The sequence below is a fragment of the Adiantum capillus-veneris genome, chromosome 23 (assembly GCF_014529385.1).
Source record: "Adiantum capillus-veneris isolate H3 chromosome 23, ASM1452938v2, whole genome shotgun sequence".
In the NCBI taxonomy this organism is placed as follows: domain Eukaryota; kingdom Viridiplantae; phylum Streptophyta; class Polypodiopsida; order Polypodiales; family Pteridaceae; genus Adiantum; species Adiantum capillus-veneris.
Genome location: NC_140953.1, coordinates 19146632 through 19167967, shown reverse-complemented (window position 1 = coordinate 19167967; position 21336 = coordinate 19146632). Strand labels below are relative to the sequence as shown.

Sequence of the window (21336 nt, the reverse complement as noted above, 5' to 3'; positions counted from 1 at the left end):
AGTAAGCCATGATCATTGCTTCCGTTGTTGTAGACAATGTGGTTGGATTAGCATCCAAATTCCTTGGAGATTTTGCATCATTCTCCATGGCGAGTGTGGCTTTTCCACCCTTGCGAGTTTTGTCTGACATTGCCTTCAAGTCGGCAACAAAAACGCAAAGTTTTGACAGTTTTTTCAGTTCTGAGATGCTGTTACAGCAAAGCCTTCCATTACACAGAAAAATTCTGTCTTTACATCAATGCGTAGAGGGCTTCGTGCTCTTCGATTGAGGCTATAGATCACCTAAATCGGAGTTCGGATGAGCAAGTTATGGTCAAAAGAGTGAACTGCTGTCTACTAGGTCAAAAAACGGCTGTGTGTGTGTGTGTGTGTGTGTGTGAGAGAGAGAGAGAGAGAGAGAGAGAGAGAGAGAGAGAGAGAGTGAGAGAGCCCATTACTAAAGGCGCGCGTGGAGCACGTTTTTACCTCAACAAAAACCTCCGTGCGCCGTTAGTATAAGGTAAAAGAAATACACACTCTCTCTATCTCTCTATAACACTCAAACATACACTGGTCAATGCACAGTACTAATGGCGCGCATAGAGACATGCACACCGGTTATGCCTCTCTACGCGCGCCTTTGGTAGAGAGAGAGAGAGAGAGAGAGAGAGAGAGAGAGAGAGAGAGAGAGAGAGAGAGAGAGAGAGAGAGGGTATGCGTGTGTGTGTGTGTGTGTGTGTGCCTGTGCCTGTATTTTTGTGTGTGTGTAAGTTATATTTGTGTCTGTGTGTGTGTTTGTGATTTGTGATTTGTGATTTGTGTGTGCGTGTGTGTGTATGTTTTATATGTGTGTCTGTGTGTTTGTGAGTGTGTGTGTGTGTGTGTTGTGTTTGTGACTGTTTGTGTGGGTTGTTTGTTAAGATTGAGCTTGGTACTGTGACAGAAACAGAGATAGAGAGATAGAGGCAAAGGCAGAGGGAGAGGCAGACCTTCGTTATGTCGATGGGTCGGCTTGCTATCGGAGACGCAGAAGACGTCTCTTGCACTCTCTCTCTCTCTCTCTCTCTCTCACTCACTCTCTTTCACGAGGTGTAGGTTTTCTCTCTCTTGACCTCTATATATGACGTACAAAAGTATACGGTCTCAATAATGACCGCACGTGTGACAACATGCAAATATACTCTAATTTATAGTGACACGTGGGGCGCCGCCGTGTGTATCCATTATAAGTGTGATTTTGAGAGAGAGAAAGAGAGAGAACAATAGAGAGAGAGAGAGAGAGAGAGAGAGAGAGAGAGAGCCATAGAAAGAGAGAGTGACAAAGAGAGAGAGAGAGTGATAGAGAGACAGAGAGAGAGAAAGAGAGAACAGATTGTGAGAGAGATAGAGAGAGGGAGAGATGCAGATTGAGAGAGAGATAGAGAGAGGGACTCCTTACTCTCAGAGAGAGAGAGAGGGAGAAAGAGACAGAGTCAGTTTGACACACAAAAAGCAATGGAGGAGACACCTCCCTTGGAGTTCCTGCAAACCCCACCAACAAAAGGTGATCTCTCACTCTTTCTCTCTGTATTTCCAATAGTTGGTACAAATTGTGTGTGTGTGTGTGTGTGTGTGTGTGTGTGTGTGTGTGTGTCTAAACAAAGAAAAACCCAGATTGTTGTTCAACACACACACCTCAATACATACTTCCATAGACAGAGACACACACACACACATACACACAGACACACACACAGAGATATACACATTCTCTCTCTCCCTCCCCTCTCTGTCCCCGTTACTAATGGCGTGCAGAGCCAACCAAACACTGGCTCTAGCTCTCTCCGCGCGCCTATAGTATAGTTATGACTCTCTCAAAAGGCACGTTTACATCTTTACGCGTCTTTCCCTCAATTGCACTTAAGGCGTGCGTAGAGAGTTGCAAAAAGCACGTTTTCGTCCTTGCTAGAGAGAGAGAGAGAGAGAGAGAGAGAGAGAGAGAGAGAGAGAGAGAGATAGATAGATAGATTTTATTATCGTCCTCGGAGGTCAAATATGACCTATGGGACCAAAGTTACATGTGATGTAGTATGTGTATGGCTGATGAGTGACTCTCGATGCTCCAAAATTGTAGTGATGAGAGTCGCAATGGAGAGCCCACACTTTGGCTGGGAGAGGAAAGTGTGTAGGTCTAAGTTATGGCTAAAAATGTGAGAGAAGCAAGTTCGGATGTGATCAAAAGCTGAGCACTCTAGTAGTGTGTGGTACGCAGACTCTCGAACTTGCAGTGAGCATAATGTGCACAATCGATTTGACTCTTCTCCATTGCCCCAACGCCCTATCTCGCATCGAAGGAAATGGGAGCTAAGCCGAATTGCTGCGATAGTGCGTATCGCAGACAAGGGAATAGGCTCAAGCATGTAAGTGTGAGTACGGTTTCCTCTCTCAGCGAAGAACATGGTTTTGTAGTTGGGGGCAATATAGGTGGTGTAATGTATGAAGCGTGACCCACCGGATTTCTCCCAAGCCGTAATACATTGGCGTTGTAGAAAAGCTTCATTCACTTGAGAGTCAATTGAAGCATCATGTAGCAAGTGTAATGCATCCCATCTCCCAAACCACTTCTTTATGTCTTGCATCCATCCCGTGCTCAAGATTTTGCTTTTATGCGTCTTTTGAACTTTTTTGCTTGCTTCCCATGCAATTGTAGGAAGTCGATGTGAGGGGTTTTGACGCATCTTTATCATGTACTCCACAACCCTTTCCATGCCCATAACCTCGATTGGAAGAGATCCCGACTCAAGAAGTAAGAGCATATATGGTGTTTGTGTCTTAACTTGGAGAAAGTTTGTAAGAAAACGCTTTTGGACATTCTCAAACTCTTTCCAAGTAGACTTTGAGATGCTCCCACCCCACACTTCAACTCCATAAAGAAAAACCGGTGTCACCAATGCATCAAAAAGATACTTCTTGAGAACCCAACACTTGATGTTTCCCGCATTACACATGTTCTCAAATGCATAATATGCTCTCTTTCCCGCTTCCAAACGACGCATAGCACATTCATGCCACTTGTGATTGGATGGAACCTCAAGGCCAAGGTACTTAAAGCTCTCAACAACTTCAAGTGTCTCGTTGTTGTACACAATGCATGGCTTCTCCTTATGGTTGGTTTTCACAAGCATAACCTTTGTTTTGGATTCATTTACAATCAGCCCACTATGCAAGCAAAAGTTCTCAAGGACAACCATAAGCTTTTGTGCATCTTCTAAAGTGTGTGCTAGAAGCACTACATCATCCGCATACAACAAAAGCATGATTACCGCATTGCAAATAGTGACCTCTTCAATGCCTTCTTCTTGCATAAAGTCAAGTACCATTTGTTCCAATTGATCGATGCATAGACCAAAGAGAGTTGGTGACAATGGACATCCTTGTTTAACCCCAATAGTGCTTACAAAAATTTCTGAAATTTCTCTTCCCATGCGCAATTGACAAATCACCTTCTCATAGATTCGAGAAACCGCAAGCATAAACTCACTTGGCACTTGGAGTTCTTCCATCCTTCTCCACAAATTGTTACGTGGAATCATATCAAAGGCTTTCTTAAAGTCCACAAAACAACAATACAATCGCTTGCCTTTCAACCGACTTTCCTCCATGAGAACACGAAGAGTGACAAGATGATCAATGGTGCTATGGCATCGACGAAAACCCGCTTGTCCCTTTGCACGCTTGTCATTCTCTTCAGCCCAATCACTCAATTTCATTTCCATTATGCACCCAAACAACTTTGCCATAAGAGACCCAATCATTATAGTCCGGTAGTTGCTTACATTCTTTACATCCCCTCCTTTATGCAAAGGCTTAACCCAATTAGTACTCCAATCATAAGGCATACCATGTTGAAGTGCAAGGTTGAACATATCACACATCCACTCATGGGTAAAATCTCCCGTCCATTTGATCATCTCCGGCTTGATACCTTGAAGATCTCCCGCTTTGCGAGTGGCCAACTTTTCAAGCCCACCGCATACATCCTCAATAGTAAAAAAAAGACGGCATACATGGGAGTGAACCATAAAATGGCATTTTTTCAGTATTTTCTTGCTCATATAATTGCCTACAATGTGTGTACATATCCACTAGACTCAAGTTACCAAAATTCTTAACCCACTTGCCTCTCAAGTTTCTCCAAAATCTTCCACATGCATGTGCCTTTTCTTGGACTTGAAATTCTTGTTGCTTTACTTCCCATCTTCTTCTCTTCTTTTGAATCAATGCCTTGTATGTACGCAAATGACTTTGATAGTTGTCTTTGTCCATAGTTGCATCAAGCTTTATCAAGGACTTTCGAGCATCTTGACATTCTTTATCAAACCACCTTTTGCGTGATCTATCTTTGTGGATACCATGGAGATGCTTTATGGCAAAGCATTCTTCCGCACAAGAACAAATAGCTTTCTTGAAAGCTTCCCATTTAGTTTCCAATGGTGCATCACATTGAAGCTTTGTCATCCATAATTTTTGCTCAACCATTTCAATGTACATTGGTGCCCGTCTGAAATCCATACATACTGATAACTTCTCTTTCCTTTGGTTGAGATTATCATGCTTAGTTGCTTCTCCACATGAAAGGTCAATACATAAGGTGCGATGGTCAGATTCCGGGGTCCATTGACCAAACATAAAACTCTTTATGCGATACATGATGGCTTCAGAGAGTAGCATATAGTCAATCACACTATCCCCATTATGTCTTCTACATGTAAATCCATTGGTTCCACTCCGCAAAGATACACCATTGGCAATGAGCATACCCGTGCTATTACACATGTGTAAAAGTAACTTTCCATAGTGATCCGGCTCTTTCTCATCCATTGAAGTACGATCATACAAGTGAACTTCCTCCAACTCCCTTGAAATGTATGGCATATCAAATTGTTGAGTATCATGTTGCAATGTTTTTGTGCGAGCATTCATATCCCCAAATACGATAACATCACCTTCACCTTTAAAATAAGCAATGTCCTCTTCCAAATCAGAAAATGGTTGATCTCTATCCATGCAAGCATAAAAGGGAGAATCATGATGAGGAATGTAGCAACCGGCTACAAAAATGGGTGCTCTTTTTGGTGTCATAATTTTCAGCCATACATAACGTTTGTACTTGTCATCTTTCACAATTGATACAAAATCTTCCAATCCTTTCTTAACCATACATGCTAACCCTCCTTGTCCTCTTCGTTGCTTGAGATTCTTTGACCACATCAATGAATGTACATTGTAATCCTCCAAGCCGTTAATCCTTTGTGTATCATGCTCCCAAGTTTCAACAAGAAGTACAACATCGGCTTTGCTTGTTAGTTCATCAATGCCAACCCCCGCATTCCATGGGTATCCATTACAATTCCAAAAGCATATTTTCAATTGTAACTCGGTCTCATAGGTCACGCATCCCTATTTGCTTGAGAGACTTGCCTCCTCCTTGGGCACATTTTCTTCATGACAGATCTCCTTGTTTTTATTATTCTTTTCCTCATATGCCTTGTGACGCATATTTTGTTGCTTAATAGTGCGATCTTCACATACAAAACATTTTGTATCCCTCAAATAGATCCAACTATTATCAGGGATAATCTTTCGCTTGGTCTCATCCGGCATGGTGCATACAATTGGCCGTTCTCCCGAGCGAGGAGCTCCTTGCTTCCCCACTCTATGTGCTCCATAGACCATAACTCCGGACATGCCAAAGTGGGTTTTGAAGAAATCTTCAATAACAATGGCAAGAGAAGGAGGTGTCTCTAACTTCTCTTCGAGAATTCCACGAATAACAATGTTCTTGGAACGTCGCTTCCGTTCCTTCAACTCCTCCACATCCACATTCTCAACATTCTTTGTTTGAACCATAGCTTGCATGAGTGAGGAATTAGAAACCACATTGCTACCACATACATCAGCCCAAGACTTGTTTGTGCATACATTTTTCATGTCGCATACATCCCGGCTCATAGTGTCAAATTTCTCCTCTTTCAATACATGGTCATGCTCTACTTTGCTCATCCGCTCCTTCAAAGCATTCAAGTCCACAAGAGAGCGTTTACATTCCTTGACTTCCTCTTCAAGTTGCATCAAACGTGTTGTTTGCATCTCAAGTGTCCTCTTGAGATTCTCATTCTCAACCACAAGTACCCTTAGTGTGCCATTCTCCATTGCAAGTGCTCGTAAGTCTTCGCCTTGTTTGTTTACGATCTCTTGCAATGATACCAAGTACGCCATGATCATGGTTTCCGATGTCGTTGGTTGGGTGGTTGTGTTGCTATCTCCATACTTAGGAGATTTTGGATCATTTTCCACAATGGTTGTGGACCTTGTTGAAGAAGAAGAACCCTTGCGAGTGCCGGAAGACATTGTATGTAAAATAGGAGATGAGAATCAATTTTGTTGAACCTGTTCACTTCGGAAATGCTGCTACAGAAACGCCTTCCATAACTCTGAAAAATTTTGTCTTTACATCAATGCGTAGAGGACTTCGTGCTCTTCGATCGAGGCTATAGATCACCCAAATCGGAGTTCGGATGAAGAAGTTATGATCAAAAGAGTGGACTGCTGTCTACTAGGTCAAAAAACGGCTGCACTGAGAGAGAGAGAGAGAGAGAGAGAGAGAGAGAGAGAGAGAGAGAGAGAGAGAGAGAGAGAGAGTGTGTGTGTATTTTTTTAGTGTTCTTTGGGGAGAGAGAGAGAGAGAGAGAGAGAGAGAGAGAGAGAGAGAGAGAGAGAGACTATGTGTGTTTTTGTTTGTGCTTTGGTGAGAGACAGATATATATATATATATATTTATATCTATCTGGAGAGAGAGAGAGAGAGAGAGAGAGAGAGAGAGAGAGAGAGAGAGAGTTGTCATGTTTCCTGATGAATAGGATTAAGGTTCAGTAGGCAGAAGAGGCTGAAACCAGATCCAGAGCTTGTGCCAGGATTTCAACCCTTGCAGGCTCAGTTGCTTAATGTATCTGCCAAAAGAACTGTTGACTTTTGTCAGGACATATCTGAAGAAAAGTCAATTGGTGAAGATCAATCAGAGAGGTCACCAGGGCAAGAGGATCCCTCACCCTACAAGGTTGTGGTGCCCTGTACAGTACTTCTAAAGAAAAATACAAGAAAGAGGAATATAGACTTCTTAGATGATGCAGATGTGCTAGAAAGTAGTCCCTGTGCAACTAAATGTAAAGACAAAGAGGATGTGTCTTCTCTGGAAGACCCAGCTGCAACTGATGAGAGGCTGTTTGATTTTGCAACATCTTGTGGTGCTGGGGACAAGTTTGATCTAGTTCATTCTATGTTTAATCCAAAGTTTGACATTGAAGACCTATTAGCTCAGCACAGTAATTTCTTGCAGTCCTACAGAGATAAGTTTGAAGTGATGGTGCAGGTAGGGAGGGTTGTTCTGCCTACTATGACTCTTGTGCATTTAAATGACTGTGGTGGAAAGGGACAGGGACTGAAGAAGTATAGGGAATTACCACCTTCTTGCTGACTCTCAGCCTGCCCTTTGCATAAAAAAGAATGCAAACTCATTCAGGAAGCCTTTGGCTTTATGATTTACCTGAATAGCCTGTTTGGATTCCTCATGCAGAATCCTGATGAGGTGTTAGAGGAGCAGGATGCAGCACCAGATGAAGAATGCGAGGAGACAACTCATATACAAGAAGTCGAGGAGGTTGAAGACACAGTCGACCTTGAGGTTGAGGCAATTGAAGTACAAAGAAGTAAGATGCTCTCTGTGAAAACCACAGAAATCAAACTTCCATTGGATGTCAGTAACTTCACTGAGAAGCATGCTCAGATGATGTTGCCTGCTGTGCCTGACTTCAGGATTGGAGACAGGACCTATATCTTCTTACATGATGTGCAAAGTGTCTTTTATTTAAGGGAGGATTTCTCCCTGGCTATTATTTCCAGAGTCCAAGAGGAGAGGAGTGGATTTGTTTCAGAGGATAGTAGTGATGATGAGGCAATGGAAACATCCAGCAATCCAATGGAATGACTTCGAAGATGCTTTGAGAAAGCTGAAAAATACAAGGAGACACTACGTGATGAAGCCACCTTCCAAGCAATAAGACAAAGCCTAAGACCATCAACAAGTAACAAAGAAGTGGAGGATTGGTTTAACCATTCAGGTCAGGGGTCAACTACATCTGTAGACCTGTGGCAAGAAAACCTCTTTCTGCAGGATGAGAGCTTCATGGTAACTCTCTCTCTCTCTCTCTCTCTCTCTCTCTCTCTCTCTCTCTCCTCTCTCTCTCTCTCTGTGTCTGTTTGTGTCACTTCTGACATGGTATGTGCAGTCTTGGATTGCTGACAAGGATGACTTCCTTCGGCGTCGGACTCGAGAGTATCGAGGAAGGGATGCGGCCCTAGCGCAGTACCTTTCAAAGCTTTGCGAGTCGCCGATAGTAGTTTTTCACAATTCCATGTCACAAGAGGGTTCAATAGCAACTTACACATTCAAGACACTATCACGCTTCTTGGGTGGACCGGTGCTGCCCAAAAGTGCAGATAAAGTCATTCTTGTGGACAAAGTGTTTGCTAGAGATTGTTTTGGTTACTGCCCGGGCTATACAGGTGGTCGGGCAGCGTATTACTACACCTACACAGCAATGGCACTAACTCTTGGTAGACAAAACCCAGATGAACTTTTAGAGTATGGCAAACATCTCATGATTCGTTACAAGGGTGACGTGCCAAAAAACAAAATTGAACCTTCAAAATCTTGATACACTTCAAGTAGCAATTGTATAAGATCATGTATTATATAAATTTTGTACAATGTCATCCACTCAGAGTATCTTTCTCCACTTGTGATTCACATACACCATTGTCTCTCTCCACCTTCGTTGACTTTCACGAGCTTCGGAGTTGTTGTATGCCATTGATCTTTTAACTTTTTGTTGTTGTAAATGTCTGATGGCTTGTGCTGTTGCTGAATTTTCCAAGACTTCTTTTGCCTGCATTCCATGAATGATTCTACGATAGAACCATTCAAATAGTTCTCTCAAACTGTTAGCCTTGATTCGAGAGCCACCATGTCGTGTGTGCCTGAAATAAGCATTTCTCGCCATGTAATGAGACTTTTCCATCCCTTGGGTATTCCATATTGCCGGGTTCCCATACTTTTGTATAAAATATGGTAAATGATTGAAGATGATGTGCTGGATATGAAAACAGATTAGTTAGAATGTTTTACAGTCACATATTTGCACATAAGAGAGAAAGAAATACATGATAATACCATGTAGTGAGTAATCTGGGTGTCTGTCCATGCTGTCTTGAATGATTTTTTCAGAAGGTTGAGATTTTCCTTGAACTTGTTCATATCACCTTGTGACCAGTCATCTTTGTCGCACATCAAAAATAGGATGTCTATTGATCGCCAAACCTCAGCCTTCGCGTTACGAGTAGTTGGTTCGTGGTCTTTGACTGCAATATGTAGCTTTTTCCAGCTCTGATACTCTACCTTGCTAACATAAGATGTGTTATATATTTTTCCATGTTTTGTTAGCTTTGGATCTCTTGTACCTTGGGGCTTAGATAAAAACCTCCGTGCCTTCACCCCACCGATGGATGGTTTGCATGGGACATCCTTCTCAGCAGTTGATCTCTTTTCATCCCGCTGGATTTTCACATTGACACCATGAAGCCCCATATCCGACAGTACCATTTCTAAGCACTGCAGGGCTACTTGTCATTTTGCGGATTTCTTAATCTTCCAAGCAAACCCGATGTATAAGTAGACCAATTTCTCCACAATTCTACAAAGGGCATGCATTGTACAAATGTGGACATTCACAAGTGGTATTTTCAAAACCGGTCAAAAAGCAGGATCCTCAATGTGACGTGTTGGAGCTTTTCTCCACCACTTTGGGTCCATGACCTTTGCAGGCTCCATGCAGAACAAACACGGTGACTTTGCCATTGCACCCATTCCACAATTATACATGCACTTTAATGTTTTGAGGTCACCTGTAAGATGCCACTGAACTTGAAAGTCTCCCCTTCCATCTAGACGTAGTACCTCTCCCTGGTTAGTCTATCGATCAATCACCTCCGGAATATTAGTTCGATGGAACACCCAATATAGAATCTCATGATCTTCTTTCTTTACCTGCAACACAAAATAAATGAGACTCAAGTAGATGTGAACATTTGAGCTTACCTGAGAATCTCGCTTACCTCAAACGCACCAAGCCACCATATGTTAGATTTTGATTGAACACTAAAATATAAAGGATCATCACTGGGACACTTTGAGAGGGCTCTATTCATTAAAGTAATAGTAACACGCTCTAGCTTTTTCTCTTTAACAAGCTCACACTCATCCAGTTTTAACACAAAATGTAATACCCCACGTGACTCTTCAAATGTGATGTTGTAAAACTCCACCATTCTCTTCTGTAATATCCACAGGTCCATAAAAATATTGTTGAACTCATCACATGCCATGTTTGCTCCATGGCCACGGTAAGTTGCTTTAATATGAAAGGGCTGTCCAAGATAGTCTCCCTGTGCCTCGTTAAGCTGAAGCCTCTCTTTCCAAACACTTGAGGATGATGGTAGAAGTTTGGATTTTATACCCTTGCTAACAAAGATGGATGAGACAGACTTTTGGATAGCCGAATATCCTCTTTTGCTTACACCAAGTGAATCAAGTGTGCCTTGTATCTCTTTTGCAGGCACTGAGTTCTCTGAAATAAAGCGGTCCACTACATTTTGTTGTAGGACCTTAAACTTCTTGTCATGTACTATATCTGCTGCCAGGCTTCTACTTATAAGTGGCTTCAATATCTTTCCTATATTGGCTTTGGGTTCAATGTTTTCCTTGTCAGGATAGATTGAATCTCTACATGAAGACAATGCATAAGTAAATAACAGAAAATTTGCTTCACTAACACTATTTAGGCACATGAAAACAATGCACAACAAGAAAAAACAAAAAGATTACTTAACTAAGACAATGTAGCCAACCAAGAAGCATCACCTTAATGCTCGGATTCTTTTCTTGAGACCTCCTGATGCAACCTGCAATGTTTCAAGATTGCGCAATTTCTTCTTTCGGATACGACCACCCAAGATGGTGTCCTTCATTTGACAACTTCGCACCTTTCCTTTCAGTTCTTGTACCTCTGTTTTATGTTGCAAAATGGTAACCTGATCTGTAGAATGTAAATGTGAAAGGCAAACAATCTCACATTGTTGAGCTTGGAGAATGCTCTTGTAAGTTTCAGCTTCTCTTGTAAGAGATTTACAATAACCCAGAAGGCCCTTTTCTCCATCACCAGCAAAGGTCAATAAGCTTGTAGGATTGACAAACGGTGGAGACGCATTAGTCATTGGATTCTTAGCGTAGAGAGAGCCTCTCATCCAGATATCTATGTGTTTAGCTCCCTGAGCTCTGAGCGTGTCTATGGAAGCGGGAGGTATATGTGTGTTTGTTTTACTGCGCTTAATCAATGGTTGGTACTCATTGTCCAAATCAATGTGAAGGTGATATTTGGCTCGTTTCTGGGTAACATTTGTGCCATTTGAGGAGTGCGCCATTAGCCAAATGTGCAGGTTTAATGGAAAGTGAATAGCGGCTGTGCCTTCGTCCCTCCATGTTAGCCTCATTCCCTCCATATTGACGAGGTTCATTCAATGCAACTGAAAAGAGGATTATCCCTCAATCACTACGAACGAATGTTCAGAAGAGTAAGGAATCTACTTAAAGTACACTTTTTGAACTTTTACTATGAAAGACCCGGCTCTTTTATTTGCCATTTTTTCTAGAGAGAGAGTGCAAATTCTTAGAAGGCCCTCCAAATGACCTCCGAAATTTCCTAATGCTCCATTCCACTCCTGCTTTGCCAGGACACCGTCGACGAACTTCCACTATAAGAGGAGTTGTCTATAACCGATAACATTGTTGCAAAAAAAGTAGCGTTTGTAGACAACTTTTCTTACAGTGGAAGTTAGTCGATGGTGTTCTGGAGAAGCAGGAGTGGAATGGAGTGGCGTAGGACCCTGTGATGCCATGGGAGTGGGAACCTATGATGCAAGGGGAGTAGGACCTTGCAATGGAATGGGAGTAGGACGATAAGAAGGGACTGTAGACTGAGGTGCTGTTGGTGCAAGGCTCTGTAGGTAAGGAGTCCCTCCTTGATTCCCCCATGGTGTAGTCTACGAAGAAATACTGTAGGTTGCAAGCTGCTGCGGAGTGTAGCAACCAAACAAATTCTTTGTCACTCGGAGGTACTGGTCTCATAAAGAGAGCCCGTTGTAGGTCTGGATCTACGATCGGTGGAGGAACCTTAGAAGGGTAGGTGTAGGATGGCCATGCCTGCAAATAAAAAAAATAAATATATGAAACTCATGGTTTAGGGTTAACTAGCCAAAAACATTCTTTATTTCTTTGCTTATTCTCACCGACTCAAGACTTGGGTCCACTGGAGGCGGTGTCCACCCCGGGTGGGAGCCCACTTGGATGTGAAACAACCAAAAGAAGAGCCAGCTGGCTGCTCCCCACCGGTTGGTCTCTCGCCTGACATCTACATTACAAAGAGCAATATAAGATTAAGCTTTCCACCCTAGTCACTCATCTATAAATACATACACAAGTATATTAGCAGACAAACACATAGATACATATACATACTAGTAGACCTAAGTAGAGGGTAGTAGTGCCAAAGTTCAACTGCACCTCTTTAGATATCATCACAGTTTCAAACATGGTAAAACCAAAGGTACATTGCAATAATCCATGCATGAGTGGATCAATGACCTCCACTACAACATAATACCCAGCTTTCGACACACCGTACCATTCCACGCGCCTTTTGACGGGCATGATGCTCGTCGATATACGTGTCGATAGAGGCGTGGAAATGCGTGTGGCAATGCCTGTCGAAAGGTAATTGATTCTACGCGTATTTCCACACGTATTTCCACGCATATTTTGATGCGTATATCGATGGCAAAAATTTGGGGAAAAAAAACAAATTGGCACGCAGGCAGTCATTTTCGCCTATGAGCACGCGCATAGATCTACCCTTGGAAACCTGCAGTGCAGGTATTGTTGATCTCTCCCCCCCCCCCCCCCCCCCCCCCCCCCCCCCCCTCTCTCTCTCTCTCACACACACACACACACACACACATAGAAGCTACATCGTGTGTGTGTGTGTAGGAAAAGAGAGAGAGAGAGAGAGAGAGAGAGAGAGAGAGAGAGAGAGAGAGAGAGAGAGGAGGGGGGAAATAGAGAGAGATGGGAAAATGGAGAGAGAGTGAGAGAGAAAGAGAAAGAGAGATACCGAGAGCGAGATAGAGAGAGAGAAAGAGAGATAGGATACGTAGAGAGAGAAATAGAGAGTGATATATATATATATATATATATATATATATATATATATATATATATATATATATATAGAGAGAGAGAGAGAGAGAGAGAGAGAGAGAGAGAGAGAGAGAGAGATAAGAAGCACGTTTTGTTGTGCTTCCATTGCAAAGTTGATGCAATGGCATTCTACGAATAGATCCACTGAGGCAACATTTAGGGTGCCCGCTGATTCGAAGGCTTGGAGGAACATTGAAGATACCTGGCCACATTTTAAGAGTGAAGCACACAATTTGCGTTTGGGCATGGCAATGGATGGAGTCAATCCATTTGGATTGAGAAGCTCTTCATGGAGCACTTGGACTGTGTGCCTTGTAAATTATAACCTCCCGCCGTGGCTTGCCATCAAGAATGGTCATTTGATATTAGGCTTAATTGTACCTGGTAAGTTCAAGGCAAAAAACATGGATGTTTATCTAGCACCACTAGTTGACGAGCTCCAGGAGTTATGGCATGGGATCGATAGAGCAGATGCGGTTGAACCAGTAGGACAACATCATGCAAGGATCCATGGACTTCTTATGTGGACTATGCATGATTGGCCAGGATACGGTGAAGCTTCTAGTAATGGTTCTTGATTTACAAAATTCTCGCTATTCGCAAGCACTTTGTGTAGTACTGAATCATGCTTTAATATATGCAGGGCTTACAACTTCGGGATACAATGCATGTTCAATTTGTGGGTTGTCTTTGGATGTGCGCTATTCTGCCTCGCTTCGAAATACAATTTATCAAGGCCACCATTGTTATCTTCTAGATGGCCATCACTTGCCCGAAGGTCAGCTTGGTCGCGTCGAATGTCGTCTTATGCAAGCGTCGCCGATGGGAGCAACATGGGGGCAACCTATTCCAGGAATGAAACGTTTGTCCATTCTCCATACGTTGCCGTACTGGGGTGATCTACTAATTAACCATTTCCTGGATCCAATGCATGTATTCAAGAATGTGGGAGAGCTCCTCTGGAAGACAATCATGGGAATGAAAGACAATCGAGCTTCACGAGATGATTTGCAGACAGTTGGAAAGATGCCAGAGCTGTGGTCTTTTACCAAAGCAGTGGGCCAAACAAAGCTTCCAAGAGCCCCATGGGTATTGCTAAAAAGCGAGGAATGACAAGTCAAAAGGGTGATTTTAGAGTTCAAGACGCCAATAGGATGCATGTGATGTCTCAAGACAGCATTCACCCGTGACGATCAACTGTGAGGACTGAAATCGCACAACTAGCATAAGTTCTTGCAATTTATTCTTCCAATTTCAATCAAGGGGTGTTTAACGGAGGAAGTGCGGTCCTGCATATACAAGATTTTAGAGCTAGTGTGGTGGATCTCTTTCAAGGAGATACGAGAGGAATCCATTGCAGTCGCAAGGGCTAACTCCATTGAGGTAGTTTGTATGATTGAGAAGTATCTACCTATGAGATGCCTAACTATCCAAATGCACTTGCTCGTCCATGTAGTAGATGAGGTTGCAGTGGTAGGTACAGTCCACAATCGTTGGATGTTCTTTCTAGAGCGGTTCATGAAAACACTTAAGGGTTTTGTTTGCCAAAAAGCGTGTCCAAAGGAGAGCATGGCAGAAGGATGGCTGGTGCAAGAGTCTCTTGTCTTGACGACCAAATTTCTATCCATTTCTGACCCAGAAGTGCCTCGACTATGGAGCGATGAGGAGGATGCAAGATTGGTGAGAGAGGAGCCGCAGGGGCAAGGGGTGCCGAATAAAATGAACGACGCCATGTGAGAAAAGATCATGAAGTTCTGTATACTAAATTCAGAGCCGATGTAAAAATGGCTTGAAAGGTACGAAGAAGAGAAAGAGAGACGCAATATGGAGCGACATGATTTCAGGCAAAGCCGAACGACTAGAGGCTTACCCTTGCCAGACTGTCTCGCTCCTGTACATGAATTCCCTACAATGGCATGGTTCGACAAGACAATGAGAGCAACTCAACAGATTGGAGAACCCATATCTCCAGAAGAGAAAGAGCTGGCTATTGGATGTGATTGGAGGTATCATACATACATGGCACTGTGGTCGCATGGAAAGCATTTCAGAACACAAAAAATTGATAGTAAAAGAAACACGTTTGACAGTGGGGTAATGGTTAGTTTCATGCAAAAGAGTAGGGCCAGTGCCAGAGATATGAATGAGAGCACTAGCAACCTGGATTATTGTGGTCTGGTGTCAGATATCTTGAAAGTCAGCTTCAGATGGTTTGAGATGTTTTTGTTGGATGTGAAGTGGTTCAAGGTGATTACTTCTGGTCGCAATGCAATGGTACGCACAGATGGAAACAAGCTTGTGCAGATAGATTCTACAAAGGTTTGGACATATGCGAGCGACACGTTTTCTCTCCTCAAACATTGCGAGCAAGTGGTCTTTGTACCGGACCCTCGAGAGCGACAATGGTGGTTTGTGGTTCAGGTTGCTCCAAGAAATAAACAAGTATTTGAAGGCAAGAGCTCCTGGAGGAAAGTCAACCAGACAACGCAGATACTACTGTGACATTAGATGAGATGGACGAAGGTATGGCAGAGGAAGCTGACAGATATACGAGGGATGACGCAGACAAGGCAGATATGACACTTGTAGATGAAGATGCAATGGATGAAAACAATCTGCGAGAACGAGTTGGGACATAGTTATGTCTGCAATTAGAGATAGATGATGATATGGTGCAAGATCTTATCGATGATGCCTCACTAGTCGAGGCTTGTAAGTGTTTGTGTGAAGATGTTGATTTAAAATTAAACTCTTTCTTAATTTAAACAAAGGTGTTCTGACGCTTTCTTTTACTTTCTTTGTGCAGGACTTTAGTATGGTAGACCAGTATCTAAATCTCGCTTCTATGAGTGAGAATGCATTTATGGGCTTCATCACATGGATGACGCCCAGTCAGATGGTAGATGCGTCTTAGTATTGGGTAGCCAGAGGCACGGGTACCACGTCTCCGGGCTTCATACCCGAGGGTCCGATGCCTATGGGAGGGGGACGCCGCGAGATCTCCCATCACAACTGCTTCGACACCTAGGGGCACGGCAGAGGCGAGTACGTTATCATCTCCGCAGCACAGGTGCACTCGCCGATCTCAGCGACCATTAGGTGGAGGTGGTGGTTGCTCTGGAGGAGGGTCCACAGATGCTTCTATCTCTCTTTGCTCACGACCCCCGTCCTACCCAGGTACACCTCTCGACACACCTCTTAGCACACCTCGGACACCTTGGGGGGCACACAATCCTAGTGCCTCCAAGGTCTATACTGTATGGGCAGATGGCTTTGTTGACATGGATAGAGTCGGGACTGAGATGAGACAGCGGGTTCGTCAGCTCTCGGAGCTGCAGTTTGCAACCAGCATTATGACGCCTTGGCCTGATCAGGATCGCAGCAAAGTCAATTATATAGTGGAGACTATCATGAGAGAGTATCAAACTACTCTGGGTTCAGAGGAGCTTCCGAGGAGGTGGATCAAGGGTGTTACACGGGACACCGTGAAACATCGTCGAGATACAACTCATTGGGCTTTCAGGACCGGCTCGTCGAAGCCTTCGGGCATCTCACACAAGCCATGGTAGTAGATCAGGGAGGATGAGCAGACAGCGGACACGTAGTTTAGACAGTAGCGTCAGGCTGCGGAGATACGACAGATGGCCATGGGCACATCTCATCTTGGTAGCGGAGGCTTCGACACCTTTCGCTATGCGTTTGTGAGTTTCCAATCCAATCATAGCTATGGCATTTTTTTTAAAACGTGATGAATCATATATCTTTAATTACTTTGGTTTTTGTATAAACGCAGAATCTTGCAATGCATCGAGCCTCGACACACCAGGAGGAGACAGATGGATATCGGAGAGGCATTTATGAAGTATTGAATGATCTTGCTGCCGCAGAAGAGCTTGTAGACTGAGAGGCCTTAGAGTCTTGCTGATCAATTGAGGTGATACGTTAATATGTGTGAGTTGATTTAATTAATTAAATATATGTGAAGTAATATCAATACTAATTTTGTGACTTGTCCTTTTATGTGCAGGTTGTGATGCGAAGTCATCAGTGGATTTCTATATATGTTTTGTGAGACACAGACACATCTTTGTGTTTCTTTTTTGTATAGACATGGTTATGGTTATTGTTTAGACATAGTTATGGTTATTGTTTTGTTTATGGTTATGGTTATCATTATGGTTTTGCACAAAGTTCGTTATGGTTATGGTTTTAATTTGGTTATGGTTTTGCACAAAGTTCGTTTCATTTCTTTCATTTGTCTTAAATCTCATGTGAGATCCTACATGGATATCATGTAGGAGGCGTATACATATGGTTTTTTTTGAAAAGTTTATGTTAAAACGAAGGGAACTCTGCCGAAATTTCTGCGGGAGCACGATTGATTTTGGTGCTGCTCGCTATCTTGGACAGAGGACAGGCAGTCTGGTTGTGGCTGTGTCCATCTTTTCACTGGGCACAGGCTAGGCTGCCTGTCTTCTACCCAATAATTTTTTTTCTGATATGGTTGTCGAAATACATGTTGATAGGGACGTCGAAATACACGTAGAAAACAATGCCTTTCGAGACAAATATCGACGCGTATTTCGATGATTTTACATGGACAAATATTTTTACGCACTTTTCGACGTAAAGCTTCGAAATCTGCATCGAAGGCACCTTTTTTCGTTGTAGTGCGTAAAGCCAGGATTAAATAACGACTATACCCAAGAGGAAGCGTCTAACCTTCGGGTGCTATGCTCCCGTACTTAGTGCCTACATACATGTATAAAGAAATATATATGTACATATACGTAATGTAGCCATCGTTTTGAGTAGAGATAAAAAGTTATAGTTGTAAATGTAGCCATCATTTTGTGTTGTGCACAGTGCAAGAGTGCTCTTGCTTCTGTAGAGTGATATGAAGAAGAGCTTCTTTATTGTGCTTCTTGCGCAACATCTCTTCACAGTAGCTACTTGTTCAAGGGATGACTTTGCCTCCATTTTGAGGTACGATATCGTTAAAAGCTGTCCAACTTAATGCCTATTTGGTAGGAAGAAAGAGATAGAAAGAGAGATACAGAGAAAGATAGAGAAGTTAAGGAGAAGAGAGTAGAAAGTAATTTCCAAGGGTCTGTCAAACGTCAAATAAAGAAGGTCTTTTTCATAGCACTCTATAGAAGTAGGAGCATACCCGCACTATCCACACCACAAAATGGTTGCTCCGCCTACAACCATTGCTCTTTATCTCCCTACTTCTTCATCTTCCTCTCTCTACCTATCTCTTTATGCCGACGGATATCTCTATTTCGAGGTCTCCCTATTTCTCCCCACGGATATCTCTATTTCTCTCCCTCCCTCTTTTCCTATATCTCTCCTCTTCCTCCCTCTTTCTCTATCCCTCTCTCCTCTCTTCTCTATCCCTCTCTCTCTCTCTCTCTCTTTCCTCTCTTCTCTATCCCTATCTCTCTTTCATTCTCTCCCTCTTTCCCCTCTTTCTCTCTCCCTCTTCCCCCCCCCGCCCCCCCCTCTCTCTCTCATTCTCTTTCTCCTTCCCTCTCTCTCTCTTTCCCTATGTCTCTCTATTCTTCTCTCTCTCTCTCTCTCTCTCTCTCTCTCTCTCCCTCTTTCTATCTCTCTCCCTCTCTATCTCTTTCCCTCTTTCCCTATCTCTCTCTATTCCTCTCTCTCTCTCTTTCCCTCTTTCCCTATCTCTCTCTATTCCTCTTTCAATTTCTCTCCCTCTCCCTCTCTCTCTCTCTCTCTCTCTCTCTCTCTCTCTATATATATATATATATATATATATATATATATATATATATATATATATATATATATATATATATATATATATATATATATATATATAGGAAAAGTTTGGACTAAAAAATGGGCCTTGTAAGAAATGCCAGGTCAGCTTAGAGAGAGATAATAAAAAGTCCCTAATTTCATTGTTGATATTCACTTTCAAAAAAACTCGGATATCAGATTTGGGGGGTATGTTTATTAAAACTCTCAAAAAGTGTTCAGACAATGATAACATACGACGGCTCCGAATTGAACGCCGATTATCTCAATCTTTTGGATTTTTCAAAACGAAGATTTGGTGCTCAACGATGTGCATTGAATGTTATTCTTCTCCTCAGTTTCGCGTCTCTCTTGCTTTTCGCCTGCGCGCAGTCTTTTCCCTTGAGCTCTCTTCCATTTGCTCCACTCTTGCGCTCTCCTCTGTTTTGAGCTTTCTCATTCACCAAGTCGTCTTAATGTCATTATCATCTTCACACAGAACTCAGACGAGGAGTCAAAACGATGTGTATCATATGTATATCGAACTGTCCAGAGAATACGAGCCCGTCCATAAGAAGAATAAGCGAGGCATCCTTTCCGAAGCTTCAAAAGAGAACTTCAGATTTCAAGGTAAAAAAAGCGTCGATCTTTGGGTGGATGGCAGGATGTATCCTGAGCATCCTATCACCAACTCAACTCCACCGTTCAGAAACATAACGTCATTCCTGAACTACGTAGGAGACGGTTATTCTGGTTTATATGGCTACACCAAGCATTTGGCGGCCAGAAGCAATATTCTTGAGCTTGAGAGAGACCTTGCACACAAAGAAAACTTTTTCTTGAAGCAAACTATGACAAAGTGCGCTCAGCAACTGAAAGGCAAGGACGAAAGCATCACGCAGCTCACGCAGGATCTGAGAGAAAAAAATACTGTCTTGGGTCCTTGGTTAAGAGAATGACGCTTACGAGACATTGAACAACTGAAGGTTGGCTCTGGGGGTTTGAAGAAGAGGGTTAAAGCAATCAAGTAAGATTATCATTCAAGTAGGTTTAATTCATCTTTACATTTGTAGTTTTATAGCTTACTTTTCATATTTATGCTTAAATCATTGCTACATCCTCAATCAAATATTGACAGCAACACACCAACTTCTTCAATTCCTTATGGTCTTATACTAAAACGCAAAGACGTCGCCGAACTTTTGGACGATAAGCGCTACTGCAAGATTGTTGCTAAGCAACTTGACACTCTTTTGAAACAGAGTCAACTCCAAACACGTGATGTTCAGTCAATTCTGGATGAAGTCGGAATATCCAACAAAGGTTATTCTGCAATTTTTAGGTATGTATGGTGTTTGAATCAATTTTCTTCACCTGTCAAATCAAATGTCTGTAATTTTTAGGTATATTGGATATATGTAGCATTTGAAAACTTGGAAATAGTCCATTTACTTAATTTTCTTTTACAGAACTATGCAACAACAAAGTAAGAAGTTCAATCTCAAGTACACGTTGCTGCCAAATCCTTTTTCCATTCGAAAGACAAGACTGGAGGTCAACCAGGAAGTGCTTCGAACATTGGGCACTCCTTTTCACATTGAAGCAATGTACAGATTGCCATCAGCATAGGATGTGGTCTATGACAAATACAATAATATATTTTATGATTTAGTAGATTTGCAGACATATATTTCAATTGTTCAAGGTTTCTCAAGAGGAATGCAATGGAGTTTTGAAGTTTGTGCTTAAACTGGATGAGTGCGAGCTAGTGAAAGAGACAAAGGTTGAGAGTGTCACAATAACACTTATGAATAGAGCATTAGATGAAAGCATTGCTTTAGACGACCCTAGAAACATTAGCGTGCAATCCGAAAATAATATTTTCTTATTAGCCACATTCAAGGCTTGATATCAACAAGTTTTTGCTTTAATAAATGGTTAGACATGTTTCATTTGATTGGTTTGGTTTTCCCAATTCAGGTGCCTGCAGAGAATTTTGATATTCTTAACTGGGTTTTCCATCAAACAAGTATTCTTGAAGTCATAAGCGAACAGAGAAATGGAAAGACACTCGATGTATTAGGCATGGGTTCATACACAGTAGAATGGCATATGGTTGGAGATCTCAAAACCCTAAAGTGTATGTACAATATCTCAAAAGGAGCAACAAGTAAAAGCCCTTGTTTGTA

General features: G+C 42.4%; 2 protein-coding genes across 12 annotated transcripts in view; both read left to right on the top strand.

Annotated features, from left to right (window-relative positions):
* Positions 1 to 20887, top strand: part of LOC147427483 (uncharacterized) — a 54127-nt gene extending 33240 nt beyond the window's left edge. For 3 of the 11 annotated variants that reach the window (XR_015186071.1, XM_086497652.1, XM_086497651.1), the window contains 2 exons: positions 20410 to 20489; positions 20617 to 20887. Coding sequence is in view for 3 of the 11 variants with exons in the window: in XM_086497652.1 (XP_086353778.1) it covers positions 20410 to 20489; positions 20617 to 20819 (283 nt within the window). In the remaining 8 variants the exon portion in view is untranslated. Of the gene's footprint in view, positions 1 to 1423; positions 1992 to 9517; positions 13073 to 16190; positions 17086 to 17177; positions 17319 to 17411; positions 19078 to 20409; positions 20490 to 20616 lie in introns of those variants that run through there. The other 8 variants (XR_015186074.1, XR_015186072.1, XM_086497653.1 and 5 more) reach the window with 5 other exon arrangements.
* LOC147427484 (uncharacterized) lies at positions 8005 to 9501 on the top strand. Its single transcript, XM_086497655.1, has 2 exons — positions 8005 to 8203; positions 8304 to 9501. Exons 1-2 carry the CDS (start codon positions 8201 to 8203, stop codon positions 8730 to 8732), a joined length of 432 nt encoding a protein of 143 aa, XP_086353781.1. The 5' UTR covers positions 8005 to 8200; the 3' UTR covers positions 8733 to 9501.
* Positions 20888 to 21336: the final 449 nt, after the last annotated feature.